Source organism: Calonectris borealis, chromosome 6 (genome assembly GCF_964195595.1).
Source record: "Calonectris borealis chromosome 6, bCalBor7.hap1.2, whole genome shotgun sequence".
NCBI classification, from domain to species: Eukaryota; Metazoa; Chordata; class Aves; order Procellariiformes; family Procellariidae; genus Calonectris; species Calonectris borealis.
Window position 1 is genome coordinate 11,736,419 of NC_134317.1, and position 18,595 is coordinate 11,755,013.

At 40.7% G+C, this 18,595-nt stretch overlaps 1 protein-coding gene across 2 annotated transcripts in view; it reads right to left on the reverse strand.

The window, feature by feature from the left end:
* Nucleotides 1–18,595, reverse strand: part of KALRN (kalirin RhoGEF kinase) — a 524,417-nt gene that overhangs the window by 26,915 nt on the left and 478,907 nt on the right. The window contains exons 41-50 of one of the 2 annotated variants that reach the window (XM_075152844.1): nt 17,590–17,693; nt 15,050–15,119; nt 14,385–14,471; nt 13,513–13,605; nt 12,383–12,433; nt 11,963–12,040; nt 10,856–11,041; nt 7,174–7,345; nt 2,515–2,753; nt 1,357–1,604 (exon numbers count right to left, since the gene is read on the reverse strand). In XM_075152844.1, coding sequence (XP_075008945.1) covers nt 1,357–1,604; nt 2,515–2,753; nt 7,174–7,345; nt 10,856–11,041; nt 11,963–12,040; nt 12,383–12,433; nt 13,513–13,605; nt 14,385–14,471; nt 15,050–15,119; nt 17,590–17,693 — 1,328 coding nt within the window. Of the gene's footprint in view, nt 1–408; nt 1,605–2,514; nt 2,754–7,173; nt 7,346–10,855; nt 11,042–11,962; nt 12,041–12,382; nt 12,434–13,512; nt 13,606–14,384; nt 14,472–15,049; nt 15,120–17,589; nt 17,694–18,595 lie in introns of those variants that run through there. The other variant, XM_075152843.1, reaches the window with a different exon arrangement.

Consider the following 18,595-nt stretch of genomic DNA (forward strand, 5'->3'; position numbering starts at 1 on the left):
ATACGACTACATCATTTGACACAGAATTTGACTGTACAGCTGCCATGAAATCAGTCTCCACCAGGAGCCTGGTGCCGTGGATGAATGTAAGGGCACGTGGCTGCATATCGTGGCTAGAGAGGAACCCGGGAATGGCCGTGGCGGATGTGCAAGAGACGTGCTAAGCAATTCCTTTGGCTTAAGATGCAATTCATAGTAGCATTCATTACTGACTGACAGGTAAAGTCATCATTTCTCTTACTGAAACTGCAGCAGAGATAAAATTATTATTTTTAATGAATCTGTCACAAAATCTTTCCTCGTGTTCAATTCTGCACCTCGAAGTACTCACGTAAGGTAACACAATTTGTAGCATACGTCATGCATTACCATCTAGTCATTTTAGATGTTAAAAGAAATCAACAGGTATTACTGAAAAGAGGGTTGTACCTTCTGTATTTAATACCAAAAAACCACTTTCTTGCATTAGTCATTTCAGACTGACAAATTTCTAAAAATCAGAAAAGAAAAATATATATCCACACATTTGTTAAATAAGCAACAAAATGTTATAAACAAAAAAAAAACAAAACCAAAAAAGGGTCAAACTAGTTCTTTTACCTCATTAAAACATGCTCATGGTGAAAATTTATTTTACATATTTAAAATAGTACATTTAAAATTAGTTACATTACAGGTACAATGATGAACATTGCGACTATCCATTATATTGCACAACCTGACTTCATCAATATGAGTTTGTTTCTTTTCTTTTTTTTTTTTTAAATAGTGCAAAATACTTTATACAGGAATGTACTTGGATGGGGGTCTTGCAAACCAAAAAATATATTACAAAAGTTACTGCGAACAGAAAAAAAAAACCCAACCAAAACAAAATAAAAAAAAGATACAAGCTGTACAAGGAAATTGCCATAGACAACAAAATCTCTCCTCCTTGAGAAGCGAACCTCAGTCCAACACGGGGCCTGGATTTTTTTGTGTTTGTTTTTTTTTTTTGCTAGATGCTGTTATAACCAATATATAGATTAGTAACTTAATACAACATAAATATAAGTCCAGTCCACACAGGTCCATGTTGGTGTAAAATGGTGTAACGTAAAACATATCTTTAACCGTCTATGGTTTTATTTCTCTCCAAAATATAAACAAAACCCCACAAAATGAAAATAAGCAAAACCCAAGCTATCCACCACGGCTGCCCGACGCTGCGGATTGACCACTCAGCTTGTTCCAATGGCACTGTAGATAAAAATCAGCAGGAATTCCCTACCATTTGGGTTTGGGTTTTTTTATTTATTTTTTTTTTTCCTCAAAAAATCCACATAGTGCTCCCAGCGAAGCCAACATGGCACTTACTTGATGCTTCCGTCGCTATTATCTGTAGTGGACTTAGTGAGGGGAGCCAAGATATTGCCGGGGATCCATCCTTCAGCAGCCGGAGAGTGGTCGTTTGCAGGCTGGTATACCAGGAACATGTTCTGCTGGTTGATAGCAAGGATCTGAACCACCTCTCCTTGATTCACACAGATCTCATCCTCCTTCAGTGCATAGTAATCTTTAATCACCACCATGGAAGAGGTCCCATTGCACCCTCCCAAATCAGTCTGTGAAAATGGACACAACAGAAACCGGTGAGCAGGTGGCGCTGAGGAACCTGCCTTTTCCGGCAGCAATCCCACCACTTCATTTCCAGCCTAACTGTACTAGGCAAAAAGATAAAAACACTTAAAGTTCACATTGGTAGAAAAGGATTTTAAGGATCTGAAAGGCGGCAGTAATCTGATACAAACCAGCCTGCTATTTCATGTTAGATTTCACAGCTGCTAGCGACGGTGCCCCAGCCATGTTCTCATTTGTATGGTGTTACAGATGAACGATCTGTGCTAAACCAAATCGGGGGAAAGACCAATGAAGGCTCAACGTTAGAAGCCAAATGAATACTCAACACATCTCATGATCTTAAATATAGGTCATATTGGAAAGTGGCTTTGGTCAACCGCAGCCAGCAGCAGGGTCCAAATGCTGTTTAAGAGATAGTTACTGACTCTTTGGTGGTTTGTATGCGGTGCACATGCACCCAAATTATAACCTTCAACTGGCACCCTGCGAGCTGTTACATGGGAAAAGGTCTAAACTCTTCTATACCATCAGAGTAGACCTCTTCAGGAATGGGTGGTTAATGGATATTAAAGAAGCCTGAATATTGCTGCTGCCAGTACTGCAAGTGGATATTCAGTTCACCCGGTCTGCAAACACAGTGCCCCGAAAAACACTGGGATCAGCGCTCCAGGCTCCAGGGTCAGGCTCTGTCTCCATTTCCCAGCTGAAGTCCCACCCGTCTGGGTGCCAGGGCTTTCGCAGTCTCTGCTTAATCCCAAATCACATTTTACACCATTGCTTCAGTGTGTTGATTCCTGTTGTCCTGGTTAGCTGATAATTAAAGCTAACGTCACAGATCGTCTATGGTATAAGAAATGGGCTATGAGATCATGTTTTATCAGATGAGCTCAGTACCTTGCTTTGTTCATACTTGTCTCCGGGCTGTGAGTGTTCATACCCTGTGCTGCCGTTGGAGGTAGATATCTTCAGGGGTGGGAGAGATGGGTTACGGCTTGTAGCCTTCAAAGGCTTCTCAGACCCTACTGGAACAGAAGAATAGGGTCTGCTGTTGGGCTGAGGGACCCTACCGGTCTGGGGCCTCAGCACCGCTGAGCTACTTTCTTTGCGTTGGTACTCTATGGGAGACTGTAGCGCTGCAAAAGAGGACAAGAATTAGCTATATGCTTTGAATGATGTTGCAAAGGGCTGCAGAGTGCGTGGGGTGATTCAGTCGGAACAAATACCTAAGTTGCAAACCAAACAGGAACAGGAGATGCCACCCATGGAAGCACACAGCGTGTTCATGGCTGAACAGGATGCAAGCATTTTGTGTTGTACTGCGCATGAACCGAACACAGCACTCCATGCTACTGCGAAGAACAGCTTCTCTAACCAACACAGCAGGCTAAAATATTTGCCTTTCGTAGCATACAAAATTGCATTAATTTTCTTTCAAATTGCACAAATTAATTGTCTCCTGTAGTCAAAATAAATGAAAGCCTGAATAAGAGATGCACAGTTCATTTACAGTGAATTTTGCTATCATCAGAAAAAACAGGTCAAGACCCATAAGTCTCATTTGCATGCTCCCAAGAGAGCGTGACTACTAAATACTCTTCAGACACAATGCACTGCAATTTGGCTCTCCATGTGCTTTCTATACTAACTACTTTGGTTCAAGGAAATCACTGGAAATGACCAGCAAGTGAAGAAGTATAGAAAGCACGAAGACATTAATCCCAGCAGTCCAGACCTCTCCAGAAAATACCCACAAGCAACATTAAAGAGCTTCATAAGCCTTAAAAAAAAGTCTGCTTGGGAGAGTGTACATTTCATAGTCATGGAGAGAGCTTACACTGGGAAAAGGAAGGATAAAAATGCCAGATGGTAAAGAAATAAAGAATTTGTTATGTTTGGAGAAGGGATCAGAGCTGGGACTCACAGTGAATGGGAAAGGAACAGATTTGCTAGGCTCAGACTACCACCCCAGACCTATGGGTTTGGTTTTTGCATGTCATGTGGATGGATGATTTATAGTCAGTTAATACTGTGTACATGCACCAGACTAAACCTACTGGAATGCAGAGAGACTAGTCTAGCAAGAGGCAGACGGAGGACACAATGTCACAGCATCAGCCCAACCAGAGAACCACAACAGAAGGAATGTCTTTCCCAACAAGAGGAAAAGGAAAGAAAAACAGAAAGGCTCAGCACCACACAGCATACTCTCTAGCATTCCCCTTTCTGAGAAGGGCAGGACTACTCCAAGAAGAAAGCAGTTAATACTAAAGAACAAGACACTAAAAAAAAAATCAAGGAGGATGCCAGATCACCATTTTCTTCAAAAGGACACAAACATAGACCTATAGCAATCTGGAAGATTACTCGGCTCCAAAGCCTATGCAGTGACCCTTGTCACAGAAGTGATTCGTATTTATGCCACAGTGACTACCAGTTTCACCCGCTTACCTCAACTGCAGCTGAAAAGGGTTTAGTCCTGCTGCAGATCAGGCATTGAGGAGAAGGAAGGTTGGGCAGAACTTTGACAGTGATTTCTGACAGCGACAGTGACATTTTTCTAGTATATACAGTAGATTAGGCTGCAAGGACTTTAGCAGTAAGACCTGAATGAATACTTATCAATCTATCTTGAAACAATCTATCCTACTCAGTGCTTTTAAAGGGTATTTAGTTGAGCGTCCACTTGTGACTACTAATTCCACCGTTAACTATCACAGAAATGCCTGCCTTCCAGCCTCCTGTTCAACATCTGTTAGTATTCTTACGGGCTTCTGGCAAAAATCAGTGTCCATGTACTTGTGTGCTCTCTCTTTCTCTCTCAAAATCCCCCACAAAACATGATTAAAAAAAGGTACAGATCAATGGCATTTTCCTTATGAAATATATCCATCAGTGAAATATTTTCTTTACAGCTTGCTTCTTAAAGCAAAACGAAAGAACAGTCACTATAGCCAATCATTTGGTGCACAGTCTGGTTCTCAAGCTTAGCAGCTTTTGCTTTTCCAAGGAAAAATATGAAAAGCTTGAATATTACAGTGTAATTGCACCAAGTTTTACATTTATGAACTGTGGATGCAAGTACTATGCTTTGTACGTAGCCCCGTACTCTTTAGGGCTTCCCTGTTGAAGAGAGAAAATCAGAGACAGCTTGGGCAAGAACTCACAGGGAATATTTTGTTATTAAGTTTACGCAGCACTGGCTCAGTGTGGATTTAATATGATTTTAAAGACAGAAAACATCCGCTTTAATGAAATGCAAAGCTAAAGAACGTATTTAAAGATTAGTCAGCCTCAATAAGATTACATCCTAAAAGCCACTTAAATTGTTCTGGACTGGACAGGCTCTATTGGATACAATATCATTTTCTTGGACCTTACTTATAGGTTTAAAGTAAATCCTTAAGCCTGTGTTTTAATATAAATCTATTTTTACTTCTAGCTTTAGAGATACGAATGATTATATTCCTAACCCACCAAATTCCTTGCTGGCCTCACAGAAGACAGGCTAAATAGGGGCTATGAAGATGCTTCAGTAAAAAACAGGGTCTCACAGGGCAGTAAGTCCTGGGAGGATAGGAGGAAATATATCAAAAATAAAACAATAAGAAAGAAAGATGTGGAAGGGACAGAAAACCCCTGCAGTAGTGTCTGTGGAGTTCTCACAAGGTTTAAAACAAATTTCTGTCGCTAACCATTACTGGAACTTATTTTTATTCCAATAAGCCCTCATTCAAAGCCAACTGCACCAACACAAAACTGGCAAGTTTTGGTACCAACTGGTCAAACCGGAGAACTCAGACTGCTCTTCTCACCAATCTCTTTAAAGAATCATTTTACAGTGGTTGTATGAGGCTTTTTCAATTCCAAGTCACGAAAATCCAGTATCAAGTTTTGGAATCACGGGTGAAACACAGTTTCCCTTCTCAGCTCAGCCATAGTTTTTGAACAGTCACAAAGAGCTTTTGCCTGTAACTCTTTCCCAGTTAACTTTTGAAAAGTAAAACTATACTAATTTAAAATTTTAAAAGGACTATAAAACCTTAACATTGAAGAAAAGGGAACCTTTGTTTTGATGTGAACTGAAAGAGCCTCTTCAGGTTTTGCAACAAAAAATCCACAAAACAGAACACCAAAACCTGAAATCAAAAAAGCTAACAGATTGTGCCAAGCCAAAACATTTTGATTCAAGCAAATAAGATTCCTTAGTGAACATGTATTAAGTTTTTAAATATAGAACTCTCTTCTAATATAAGCTGTTTTGAAAATTATTAAAAAAAAAACCAACCCTGTTTTGAAATGAATAGTACAAAACAATTTTGAAAGCTTCCAAAGTAATGATTTCCACTTTGTTGCTTATAAACAAACAAAGAGACACTATTTTTAAATTTTTCCTCTAGTCCTGGTTCCCCCTCTTTCCCTCACCCAATCGTGAGCAAGAACAAGCTAAAATTGTTAACTGAATTTGATTCCTCTCTGTTTTCAAAATCCACACTTTTGTTGATCATGTGTGGTTTTTGGTTTTTTGGTGTTTTTTTTTTTTTTTTTTTTTTTAGAAACACAGCTTTAATTTGAAATATTATTTGAAACCACCCCAAATCTATTCCTAAAGTAAAGCTGGCGCTTTGGAAAGGCCCCTGTTCATGCACAGCTCCCACGGTTCTTAGGAGAAATAAGCCCAGATGTTTCCTTGCCCTCTCTTTCATTTTTTGTTGAAAGCAGCTGCTGCCCCACAGAGTTGGGACCTGTAAGGGGGTGGATGTCCCACCTCATGTCCTCAGCTTGTAGCACGTGGTGATGTTGAATAGGAGGTTCCTGGGGATACGTCTTGCTCTGACTAAGTGGCAGATACTGTGCGGATACAATGGCAACCTGGCTTCAATGTGGTCTTGGGAAGGGATTAGATTTTAAATCTCTCGGTAGAATGGAAAGCACCAGGTGATACAGCCCTGCAAACCCCAGCATTTTTAAAGGATCTTGCACAAAAGCACCGCCAAAGGCACGTCATTGGCAAGAGGGAATTGAGACCTGAACATGAACCTGACCGATACACATAGGGCAACTGCTCAGAGACCCACCACCTATTTAAGGAAGGAGCCCGTAGGCTGCCAAAACCGGTCCATGAGATGCTGCTAATGGAGACAGGCCAGAATGACCTGCGGTCTTTAATGCAAGACGGGGCTCCAGCAGTTTCTCAGGGTGGGCTCCAGGGCCACAAAGCAGTTCAGATCAGGCTTGCCCGGTTCTTCTCCTATCCTTCACCTTCCCACCAGGCAGACCTGGCATGCAGGACAGAAACCTCTGTACAGTGGCACTGAGGTGGTCTCTTTTCAAAGACCAGCTGTGAATTAGGAGGACTCTTTCCCATGTACTCTGTGGATATCACTTGACCCAGTGCTTAATGACAGGCAGACTGGGCTCTGGTATTCTTCTTGGGATCTTCCTTTTGAAAAGAAGTTGCTGAATGTTTTTCTCATAGAGGGAACAAAGACTCAAAGATTCTAAATCCCATTTAGTATCACAGTTTGGGAAACAGAGCAAAGACCATGTACATACCATTTAGGAAATCTCTTTGTGTGTCCAGGACCTGGTTGATGTCCTGTACCCAAGCTTGTTGAATTTCTGGATTAGCTGCCTGTAAAATTACTCTCTCTGATGTTTCCCGGCTCATTAGAGCAAACTTGCAGGGATCATTGTCCACGTTTTCTTCAATGATAAGGTAGTTCATCTGAAACAAGCCAAGGTAAGCATGTGTTACATAGAGCATCAGTTAACATTACTCAAGAATCAGAACGAAATTGTTGTGAAAAGTTCCTGAAAATAATTGAGTCCAATAACAGACTGTCAGATCATAATCAGAAGAACTTGCCTCATCTAGATTTAGGCAGATAAATCTTAAGCTTAAATATGATGCTTAATAAAGCTCTGATAGATGTACCAGACATCCACCTGCCTTGTCTTGAATTACAACTTCTATTTTAAGGTAACATAGACCTGACTGATGTGCTAAAAATTTACTGTAACCCATAAATAGAGTTTAAATGTTCCTATTAAGATATTAATAAAGTCTATCATTCTTCCAATTTAAATAAGTGTTTACATTTCTTATCCTCTACGGGCAAGAAAGTCTTAGTCATTAGAGTATTTTAAAAATGGAATGGACCGTGCACAGAGATATACCAAAAAAAAAAAAGAGCAATTCTCTCCTGATGCTCCAACAGCTCTTCTTATTTCTAGCAGATTACACTGTCATCTGTGTGCAATCATTTCACATGACAGTAGCCACAGATACTCTTTCTGGAAATCTCATGGACGGCAATTTCGGCTGCTGTCCTGCCCTTGTGAGGCTTCTGTTTAAGTGTACCCATGAGTTACTTATATCTATGAATAAGTTGGCATAGCCTTTCAAAGAAAGAGAGAGAGAGAGAGAGTCTTCAGGTCAAAAGTAGACAGCTCCTAAGACTAAGGCAATAACATCCCTCTAGAAGTAGTCTCCAATTGCTCTGAATATCTATCAAGGTGGGAGAGATCCACTCCACATCTGAATACTGTCCAGCATTCATTCTGCAAGATGGAAAGGAGTCTCTTCCTTCTCTTCTGGAGGGTCTCTGTGAAGTTAGAGGCACAGGCAGGAACTCCTCTGACAAGGGGACAAGGAAAGGGACAGACAGTGAGCCTGGACAGTGCTCTTCCTCTTGCTCCTCTGGCTGATAGCCAAGCAAGCAAGTCAATCCTGGTATGACTCCAGGAGAAAGACTTGTAGGTCCTATTTGTGTCTCAGGGAGATGCATTTGCCAAGGCTACCTACTTAGGTATTTTGAGAGTCTGAAAGGTATCCAGCTGAGAATTATCCGAGAAGGGATGTGCAATTTCTGAACACTAACTACCTCACTGCCTAAAGAAGGGTTCTTCACCAATGTAGGACATCATGATGAAGCTTCTATCACAGTTTGAGTGACAGATCTTAGAGAACAATATTTGGGAGCCTCATGTCCCTGACAGACCAGAACGGCTGCATTTGAAGTCATATGCATTTCTTACTCTAACGGAGAGACCTCAGTGCTCAGCAGTGGCTGTGACACAGAGGAAAGAAATGGCATCTCTGGTGCTGGCTAGGTCCTTCTGCTGTGTGGGAGGATGTGACTGGCAGGGAAACAGCCTACATCTCTCAGGGAGTGTCTCCCAGAGAACTGGACAACCATGACTGCAGATGGTATCAAAGCTAGCCAAAGATGTCTAGTCAGTCCTGATAAGTGCTGTGAAGATGGGTTCAACCTGCCCAGCAGGATCTTGTCAGCACTCGAACCAAGGTCAAAGAAACTTGGTCCTAGCTGACAGTGTAAAGCCTCCTCAAACTCTGGCTCTTGAACTCAGACCAAATGCAATTTCTGAATGCCCACTCTTAGGGCAGGGTTATGACAGACAGATGATGAGGCAGCCTGCTTATGTGACACCTTTGGACAAAGTGCCTCTCTCCAGGGAATCACCCAGCTCAGGCTGAGGCTCCACTGCAAGGTGAGGATACCCATGGCACAGAGAAGCAGGGAATGGTCCTGCTCTGCTGCGGGCCACAGCTCATCTCTGTGGGAAAGCACGAGAGAAATGCAAAAGCAGCCAGAAGCTGAAGCAGGGGCTGGGAGGCAGGGTGTGAGAGCTGCCGGCACACAGACTCCACACTGCGGTGGTGGAGATGCACATGGAGCCACGGGGGATCCCACACTTGCTGTAGGCACTCAATGGGAGAAGGAGCTGTTTGCCAAATGGAAGAAAAGAGGGACTGGAAAATTATCACACAAAAATTTTAAACTCAGGCAGTGGGAACAGCATTACTTTCATAGGCTGTTTAACTAGAAAAGCAACTCATACCCTTGAGGCAAGCTAATTTTATTGACATTAGGAGAGATTTATTTTTCTCTCTTTATCTACAATATACAATTCAGGAATTGTTTCCTGCAGATAAAAGCCTCATTGTTATACATACAATAAACTGAAGTAAAAATGATTCATGTTATTTCCATCTCCAACTTTAATAATGATTTAAATCAGCAATAAGATAAAATCAAAGCTGATCATCTGAATCAAGATGATTGTTTATTTGTACACTTTTGGTTTTTCCTTTATAGCTTATTATTTGGTTGGAAACAATGAAATACACTGACTTGCAAATGGATATAGGCTTTTCAGTAAATGCTGCAGTTTCTGTCAGCCAAGAAGATGCCTTCATTTCAGTAAATATGCTGTTTATCATAGATTTGTTTAGCTATATATGGTTAATATGCATTATTTCACCTGATATTTTTCTAATTCATATTAACGTATCATTTAAAATTTAGAGCAAACAGAATGCATTCTTCCACATCTCTTTTTAACCTGTATCTTTGAAAAGGAAATCAATCCCAGACTGGTTTCTCAGCTTTGAACGATCAGGACATTCAAATGAACCAGTGTCTTCACTCTTTCTGCAGGCTCAGCAAGGGCTGTTCTACCAGGAGAGGTGTAGCATTTATTCACCTTCACTTACCATTTCAGAGGTTAATTTCGCATTTGTTAAACAAGCATAAAACACCTTAAACAAACAAATATACAGATAAGTATTTTCCCTGGTTACTTTCAGTTTTTACTTTTAGTCCCAGCCCCATAATCTGGAAAGATTATTTAAAACCAAAATTAATTTCTTAAAACTCCTTTCTAGTTTAGCTGGTTTTATAATTCCTCATAGCTGCACTTTTAGAACCGTGTGTGTTTTTGTTTGTTTTTGAAATAGTTCTGTCTTCTTGCAACATTTGCATTTGTACTAAGAGCCCTCCCCCCATTAGGGGAGTATTTCCAGTAATGTCACATAGAGGCTTAATATTGACTTACAGTTTGGCCTAAGATGAGTGTTTTGGATACTACACCTTCCCCTACCTTTTATGATCATGCTTAAAAGCAACTATTGTATACTTCCTTTGACTAGTGCAGGCTTTGTAGCAATATTTGCTAACTCAGAGCTATGAATGACAGCGGACCTGCCCTGGCTGTGTTCCTTGTAAAAATTACCCAGTAAATTTAGACACCCAATGGTTTATTTAGAGATGGTCTTAAATGGCTTCTGATCCACTGAAAGGTAAATGCAAACGTTTTCTGCAAATTGCTGGCCACCTATGACGGGATGGACCAGTCTCACAGTATAGAAAATTGGTAAGATTTCCTTATGTGACCATCAAACAGAATATGCTCCTCCCTCTCTATTTCTTACCTTTATGCTTTTCTTGAACATGTATCCTGGCGTTAAAGATCCTTTTCTAAGGAGTTCACTGAAGATAACTATTTGCTCAAAGAGAAACACCCTTCGCTCCTTCGGTCGAGACTGAACTCCAGAATCCTGCTCTGTCACGTAGAAGGTGTCCTGCTGCAGCAGCTTGCCTTGAGCTGTCAGCTTGCCCTGAGAAGCAGACAAGGCACCAACATTACAAACCCCCACTCAACATGATCCCACAAGACGATCTGCTATGTTTCATGCAGTCCCAAGTTTTCCAAGCAGCACTGCATTCATGTGAGACGTATCCCCTCTAAGTTATCAAAGCAGCAATCTTGTAAATCAAGAGCTCGCTTTAAGGAAAGTAACATAGGTTTTCTTTGGTTTTATTGCCACTGATTGTGCATATAAAACCAAAAGCAAAAGCTCTCAAGTAGACTGTTTTGTATACTTCATTTCAAACGCTGTTCCCATTATGTAGCTTGTTACTGTAGTGCCTTGGATTCCCTTTAGTCATGAGCTCTCCATCACCCCCTAAGCCAGTAGTCAATGACACAACACCTCTGAAGGTGCAAAAAAACAGGACCTACCTGTTTGCAGGAATGCAACGATGCATAAGACAGTAAGAGAAACTTGACTTCATTTTGGAGATAAGACATCTCACCAGGACTGCCAAAGTCTACGTTGGCTTAGTTACAAACCACAAGCTGTAACCTGTGGGGTTGTAACTCACAAGTCCCCTCCTGGATGTTGCCAAACTCAGAGGGAGCTGTTAACACGTTAATGCTAGGTGACCGTACTAATAGGCAAAGCAGTCTGGTTCACCACTTATTTTGCTCTGGCAATAGATATAAGAAGTCTAATTCAAGCTTGCAGAAGCTTTTACAGACCTCACATTTTGAAGAGACAATAGATAGATTGTCACAAGGTTAGAGTGACAGATATATCAACCCCACCTTTGCCTCACCAAAGCATGCAGCTCAGCACTGGAGAAGAACAAGCACTAGATAAACAGCCTGGAGTAGGGCAGATTGTATAGACAATCATAGAAGCATAAAATACTTTTCCTTGCCTGGTTGTTATTGTAAGCAGAATGCAAATGCATACCTCAAAGCCTTGGAGGCGACCCAGGTTCATCATATCGTTGCAACGTTTCGGTACAAGGCACATTAATTCAACTGCTTTCTGTTAAGGAAAAAGGATGTTGTTTTGTTACAAGAGAACCAGAGGGTTCCTAAAAGCAAAGTGTCAAATAATAAACTTCAATAGCGTGATCACTGCTGGCAGCTATTCATGGTGAGGCCTTCATGTACTGAAGATGTACGGTAATGTCTAAAAGAGGATGGTGCACCTACAATGCAGGACTGTGCCTTCATCTTTTACTTCTGACTTAAGCTAGGAGAAATACCACGTTTAGAATACCAGCAGGATCTTCAACTATTGTCAAAGGAATACTGGGGTTTTTATTCCTCCATATAAAATGCCATTAGATAACGTAGCACTATTGTCTAGGACATGAAAACGTACCTCTATATCAGAGCACTCCAGACCAGCTTTTTCACTGTACCTCAGGAAGTCCTAGGGAAAGCAGAAAGGTTTGCATTAAGGCACTTCAGAAAGAGAAAACAAAAGATGCCAGTTTGAAAAAGAAAAAGCATATTCAGCGTGTGATTTTCTGAGAAGGAACTTGCTAATATTAATAAATTCATCTTCAGAGACTGCTGAACATTATAACCACTGTATAGATATGGAAAAGGCATGTGGTTGGTTACTGAAAACATCACAGAAAAAAGACAAAGCTGGGATCAGCCCTTGGGAATGCTTACTTGGTCCCTGTCTTAAGCCACAAGACCACACACACTTGAAGATTTTTCTTTTCCTTTTGGCATTTCAGGGAACATGCTGCTGTCTCTTTGCTAGAGTGCAATTACCAAACTGTGGGCTGATGGCAGCCTGCTTGAGACTAGTTCAAAAAAGAGAAGAAACCAGCTCAGAGCCCTGGTACTGTTGGAGATTACAGGGTAGGGTTCAGACACGCCTAATTTTAGATATTAGCTTGAGACCTCTAGGGATGAATTTTCAGAAATGCTGAATAATTGGCATTGTGGATAAAGTCAGCAGAAGCCAGAGTGGTCAGACTCCTTGGGAAAAAAATTGCAGTGGGCTCCCGGAATTTTAAGACATCAGAATATTCTGGAAATAAGTTTCTTATGCTAATTTGAAGAGAGATATTCAGAAATGGAGGCTATAGCATTTATTAGAAGCATGCCATTCAGCACCAAAGACAGGCTTTATTAACACACTTGCGCGTCTTTATTGCAATTTAAAAAAATTGAATGAAAGTTTGCTCTGAAACTTCAGAGGAAGAAAATTCCTATTTGAAGTTTACTCTTCTATTAAAAAAAAATCCAATAGAAAATAATAAAAAAATCTTTTTATTATCCTAAATTGCAAACTGCTCCCACAGATGTGGCCCTCCTGCTTTCTGGACACTTTCCATGGGACTCTGTCATTGTATGCCCATGTTTAAGCAGATTCCTCTTTCCTCTTAATCTGATGAAGTTATTCCTCAGTTAAAACTAAGGCTGATTTAAAATCACAGCATCTAATGCAAGATGCAGACGATAGTTTAGTCCAAACTCTGTCTTTCCACTTACCTTGAGAAGAAGCTGATATTTAGTTATTCTTTGAATAGGTTTGATCAGAAAGTCACTGATGGTTAGCCGTTGGCTTATTTCCTGTTGAACCTCCTAAAAATTGAGGATTAAAAACAATCACAGAGAGAGACAGAGAACATGATAAAATGTCTCAGCAGAGACTTATGTCCACAGAAAGTTGGTCTGTTCTTAATCTTTTGTTTGCAAGAGGGAATTTTAGAGGATTTAAAAATCTGGCATATCCTATTTAGGCAAGGACTGGGTAAAAGTCATGACCGAGCTGGAAGGCGTTGGAAAGGACAGGATCCCTTCCCCCTTAGAGCTGACTGAGCAGGGCTGCAAGGTCTGGAGACCACTCTTTCCACTGCAGCGGGGATTAGCTCACAAACAAGTCCTGCAGAGCATGTCTCATGCTCTTGGATGAAATGAAACATCTTTCCCTTGTTAAACAAGCTTCTTTCACATTAATATCTAAATGTGTCTAGTCCCAAATATTTCCTTAAACAGACAAACTTATTGGGAATTTATGAGAGGCACCACCCAGCTCCAACAACTTTTACCTCCTCCCCTGTTTGTAGACTACAGATTAAAAAGTCTTATTTTATTTTGGACAGAAATCAATGCAGTTGTGGCACTCTGAGGACCACAGACAGTTAGTACTGGATTAAATATTTACTAGAAATTAACAACATGAGAATTTGAAATAAATGAAATAATAACATTTTTTTCCCCACAGCAGAGACTTTAGCAGCATGTGCAGTATCAAAATCTTCTAGAGTTTGTTTTAAATAAACCCCACAGGTCACAAAATAGTCTACTTGACTAGGACTCACAGTTGTAAGTAGCAGTAATGTATAATAAGCAATGCTTACCTCAAAGTATGCCTCATACTCAGCTACTATATATTCAGATCGTGGCTTGTTTTGGCAATATACCACATACATGTGTAATCGCCGCTCCTGTGAAAGCAAGAGGCACAGCAGCCTGGTGAGATGTTGGCTACCATTCTGTTTTGCTATTAAAAGCTGGCAGAAAGTTGCTAAGCTGTTCTGCTTGGTCTTCCTTATTTTTTTGTTTAATCAAAGATTTAGTTTGCTGAAGCAGGAAAGCAAATTGACAACTGTTCTGTCCTCCACTTTGCACCTTAGGCAAGGGGAGGTTTCCACGGGGATAGCCAGTTAGAGATGTCGTCTCCACACTGGTAGGTCTGAAATTTGCTATAGAATTGTGCTCTGGCTAATATCACACGAACATGTCAATAGTAGCAGTTGGCAAGTACCTGCCATAATAATATTTTGGCAGATGTCCTTGGCCACATCAATTTTGCCCCCAAAATAAGTCTGCAAGCAGGCAATGATTCATGCTTTAGTTCAATCCAGCTGCTCACTGAAGATGCATTACTATAGGGCTACTTTATGTTTAAATTAAGTTTAGACATGTAAAAGTATCAAGTAGACACAAACAGATGTTTTCGGAAAGGAGTCATCATACCCTAAATGACAATTATACTAGAGCTAGGTAACAAAATAAAACTTACATGCTTAATAAAAAGCTGTGCTAGACGGTCAGGTTCTTGAAGACATTTTTCCAGTTCAGCCAGGAAAAAGCTGAAAGAAAGGATATCAACATTTCAGAATACTTCTTTAGGTCATCCCAGCAGCAGCAAACTAGTCGTCCTTCAGATAGATTGGTGCAATTTTAGCTATAGTATTCAATAATAAATGAAAAGGTAAGCTTGGCTTCATCCCTTAATGGTGGGATTTCTAAAACATTAGATGAGAGCTGTGAAATATGGAGGTCTTGCCTTGCAAATTATCTGTTCTTCTTTACTATTACAGTGATTTCAATTTTTAAAAAGTGCCAATTACTAATTGCAAGAGTTGCTTTCCTTCACTGAGAACTCCCAAAGTAAAACCTTTCCATATACCAAAATGCTTGTGAAAACTCAACTGCAGCTTTACCAGGAGTTCTCAGTTGCATGAGCAGATTTGGAGTACTGGTCAATGTGAAAGAGATGCAGAAGTTTCCACTTGAATAAACAAATCAACAAATCAATTTTTGCTGGTGGAGTTTTAGTATGTTCTGGTTTTCACTGTTTTTCAGTATATTACTGTTAGTAATATACTGTAATTCATAATAGCAATAGTAATTCATAAACACCGTCTCTCTCTTGACTTGCAGCTTTGGGGATGTCATTCATTCTAGCTTGAATGCCCTTAGCAAGAACATACTGGGAAGCCTAAAAGTGAGGTAAAAGCAGCTAAACTAAACTTTAGAAATGCTGGTAAGTTTTTCTAACTGGTAGGCAAATCCTGACAATATCCCTTTCCACAATCTTCCTCTTTTTCACTGCAGGATTTGTCTCAAATGCCTTCATGGATTTGCTACAGTAACCAGATTTGGTGAGAGGACATGCCTGGAATGGTCTGGACCCAAGAAATCCTAGAACCTCAAAAAAAGATGCACATTGGACAGCTGTCCCAACTGTCCCAACTATTGCTACCATCAGATGCAGCTGCTTCCATAACTCAATTCTCGATAAATATTAAATTCATCTGCATTTAAATAGACTTCTTCACCCAGATATGCAGAACTAAAAATAGGGAATCCCTCTCTATTTGTTACAGAAAACTCCTATCATCACACTTAAACAATGAATGGCACTGGTAAAAACACTCTGTGGCTGGTATCAACTTAATATATGGTGAAGCTTTTTCTGACATTTTTTGTTTTGTGCTCACAAGGGCATCTGTCAGAACACAGGGACAGGCCCAGGCCATGAGATAAGAACCTGTGGGACACATGATGGGAAGGATACCTTGTTTCCTGGGTGAGGGAAACGTCCAGAGCTGAAGGAAGATCCAGCCTGGTGTCCATTGCTCAAGTCTGCACATGCATGCTCAAATTCTAGTTAGCTGGAACTGTAGAGTATTTCTGGGTGGCAGAGTTGAAATGATGACCATATTGTCCATAAGCAAGACATTGCTGTTCATAAAGTTACAGTGGAAATGGCCCAGGGTTTGAAATAAGCCCCGTGTATCCAGCAGCTTTTCAAAAACTACTTGTATGAGTAAGATTTTCAAGGAACAGAGTTCCTAACTCAGGGTCAAAAGCATCAACGAGGCCAAAGCATGTCAGAGCTTTCATGTGAGAAGGATCTTGAAGGTATTTGCATTTTATCACCCTACTAGCCAAATACTGCTGGTATGGTCAGCCTTCGTGATCCTATCAGCTGCATGTGAAGATGTTCATGTTGCTGAGAACCACAAGACATGGGAAGGAAACCATGACTTTCCAGCATTGCTACTGCTCATCAGTGGGATGAATTGAGCTTGCAGCTCTCACCCAAGAAACACAATTATGGCAGCCGCAGTAGCTTTTCTGAGGATCCAGCAAGTACCCCACAAGCAGCAACTCTCTGGGAGCCATGTTGGGACTGCTTATGCACAATAGCTCAGGAACTGTGGATGGACCACAGTGATATCTCCCATTAAGTCTCTTGTTGTGGCTCCCCAGCAAGGAGTGGCAGAGCTGTTGGCAGCACAGCACTGAAACAGAGCAGACTCTCGTGTGCAACATTTCTGTCACACTGACCAGCACTCCTGGCACGGTGTATGAGCCAGTATAAAGCTGTATCTGTGATCCGAGACAGCATGACAAACACCCTCCCATGAAGCCAGGCAGTGCAAAGCTATAGCCCACCAAAGTTTTTTTTCACTGGGAAAAATTATTTTATGTAAGACCGATGCTTTGCATCATGCAGTTGTGCCATTTTTGGCTGGGTAGACAAAGCCCCATATCAGGAACTAGTGTAATGTGAAACTGTGGCTAAAAGCACATGAATTAGAACATGTTCCCAGGATTCAAGGTAGCCCATGATTTGTGAAGTTATTAAGCAGCACTTACAAACCAACAGAGACCATTTAAAGTGAGGCAACGTCCTTTGGAAGTTCAGCCCTGAATGACCTGCTGATGTTCAATTAAAAGCAACTTAGACATACAGACACCATATACCCCAATCCTTTATGGACGAGCGGTTAGAAAGGTGCTTAAAAAGGAACAAAACCAAGAACTTACTCTTTATGCCAGTCATAGATCTGGTGAATATTGCCAAATACAATCTTGTCTTTCCCTTTCATATCTTCAGAAACTCCTTTTTCTTCTATCCTCTTCATGAAGCCCTTTAGGATAAATGATTAGTGATTAGCAAAGTGTTCATTTGAAGGGGGAGCATAATTACTCTCTTTTTTTCAAAGAAGCAGAAGTTTAATGTCAGGATTTTTTACATTGAAAATGCTTTTTTACAATTTAAAACCAGAAACCCACCTAGATACTTTAAATTACACAGTTTGCTTGAAAGAAAACGTTAAAGGATTTATTCTGAATATCTACAATACTTACACAAACCGTTATTAGATGTCATTGAAGTGACAAGTGCAATTAGAACATAAAAGTTAAACAAAAGTAGTTTATCAAGCTCTTGGCTTCTCTGGTAAGAGAAGGAAGCCAGACTCTATAGAGTTCTTCCATTCACCACCATGAGTATTTTGTTGGAGCACAAAGCCAAGCAGTAAGTTTAAAGTGTCACATGAATAGGATTTCTCACACGTCCTGAGAGTTTCTTTATAAGCCTTTGTGGCACTGCAGCCCTGTCAGGTTTGCCAGTGATGCATGATGTAAACAGAAGATAACACAAAGGTCTTCAAGTTTGGAAACTGTTGAAAATCACTTTAGACGGGCAGATAATTCTCCTTGGACTAGTGAATGCCAAAAGCATTGCCGAAAGCCCACTTCAGTCATGTGCCTCTAGTTCTGAGTTCTTGCTGGGCTAAAAACTGGACCCTGCATGTGAGTTGGATCTGACAGGTGATCTCTAGGGAACCCTGTCTTTACAAGTTGAAGCTTAAAAAACTATAACTGTTTTTGAAAAAAAGGGGCAAATAAAAAAAAAGCCCTCTATTTCATCTCCAGTCTTTTTGCAAAACAATAATCCATGGGCCACAAACGCACCTCAGCACAGATCCAAACCCATCTTCTGGAAAGGTACTCAGACACAGGACTTTAGTCCAGGGGCAAACTCAGG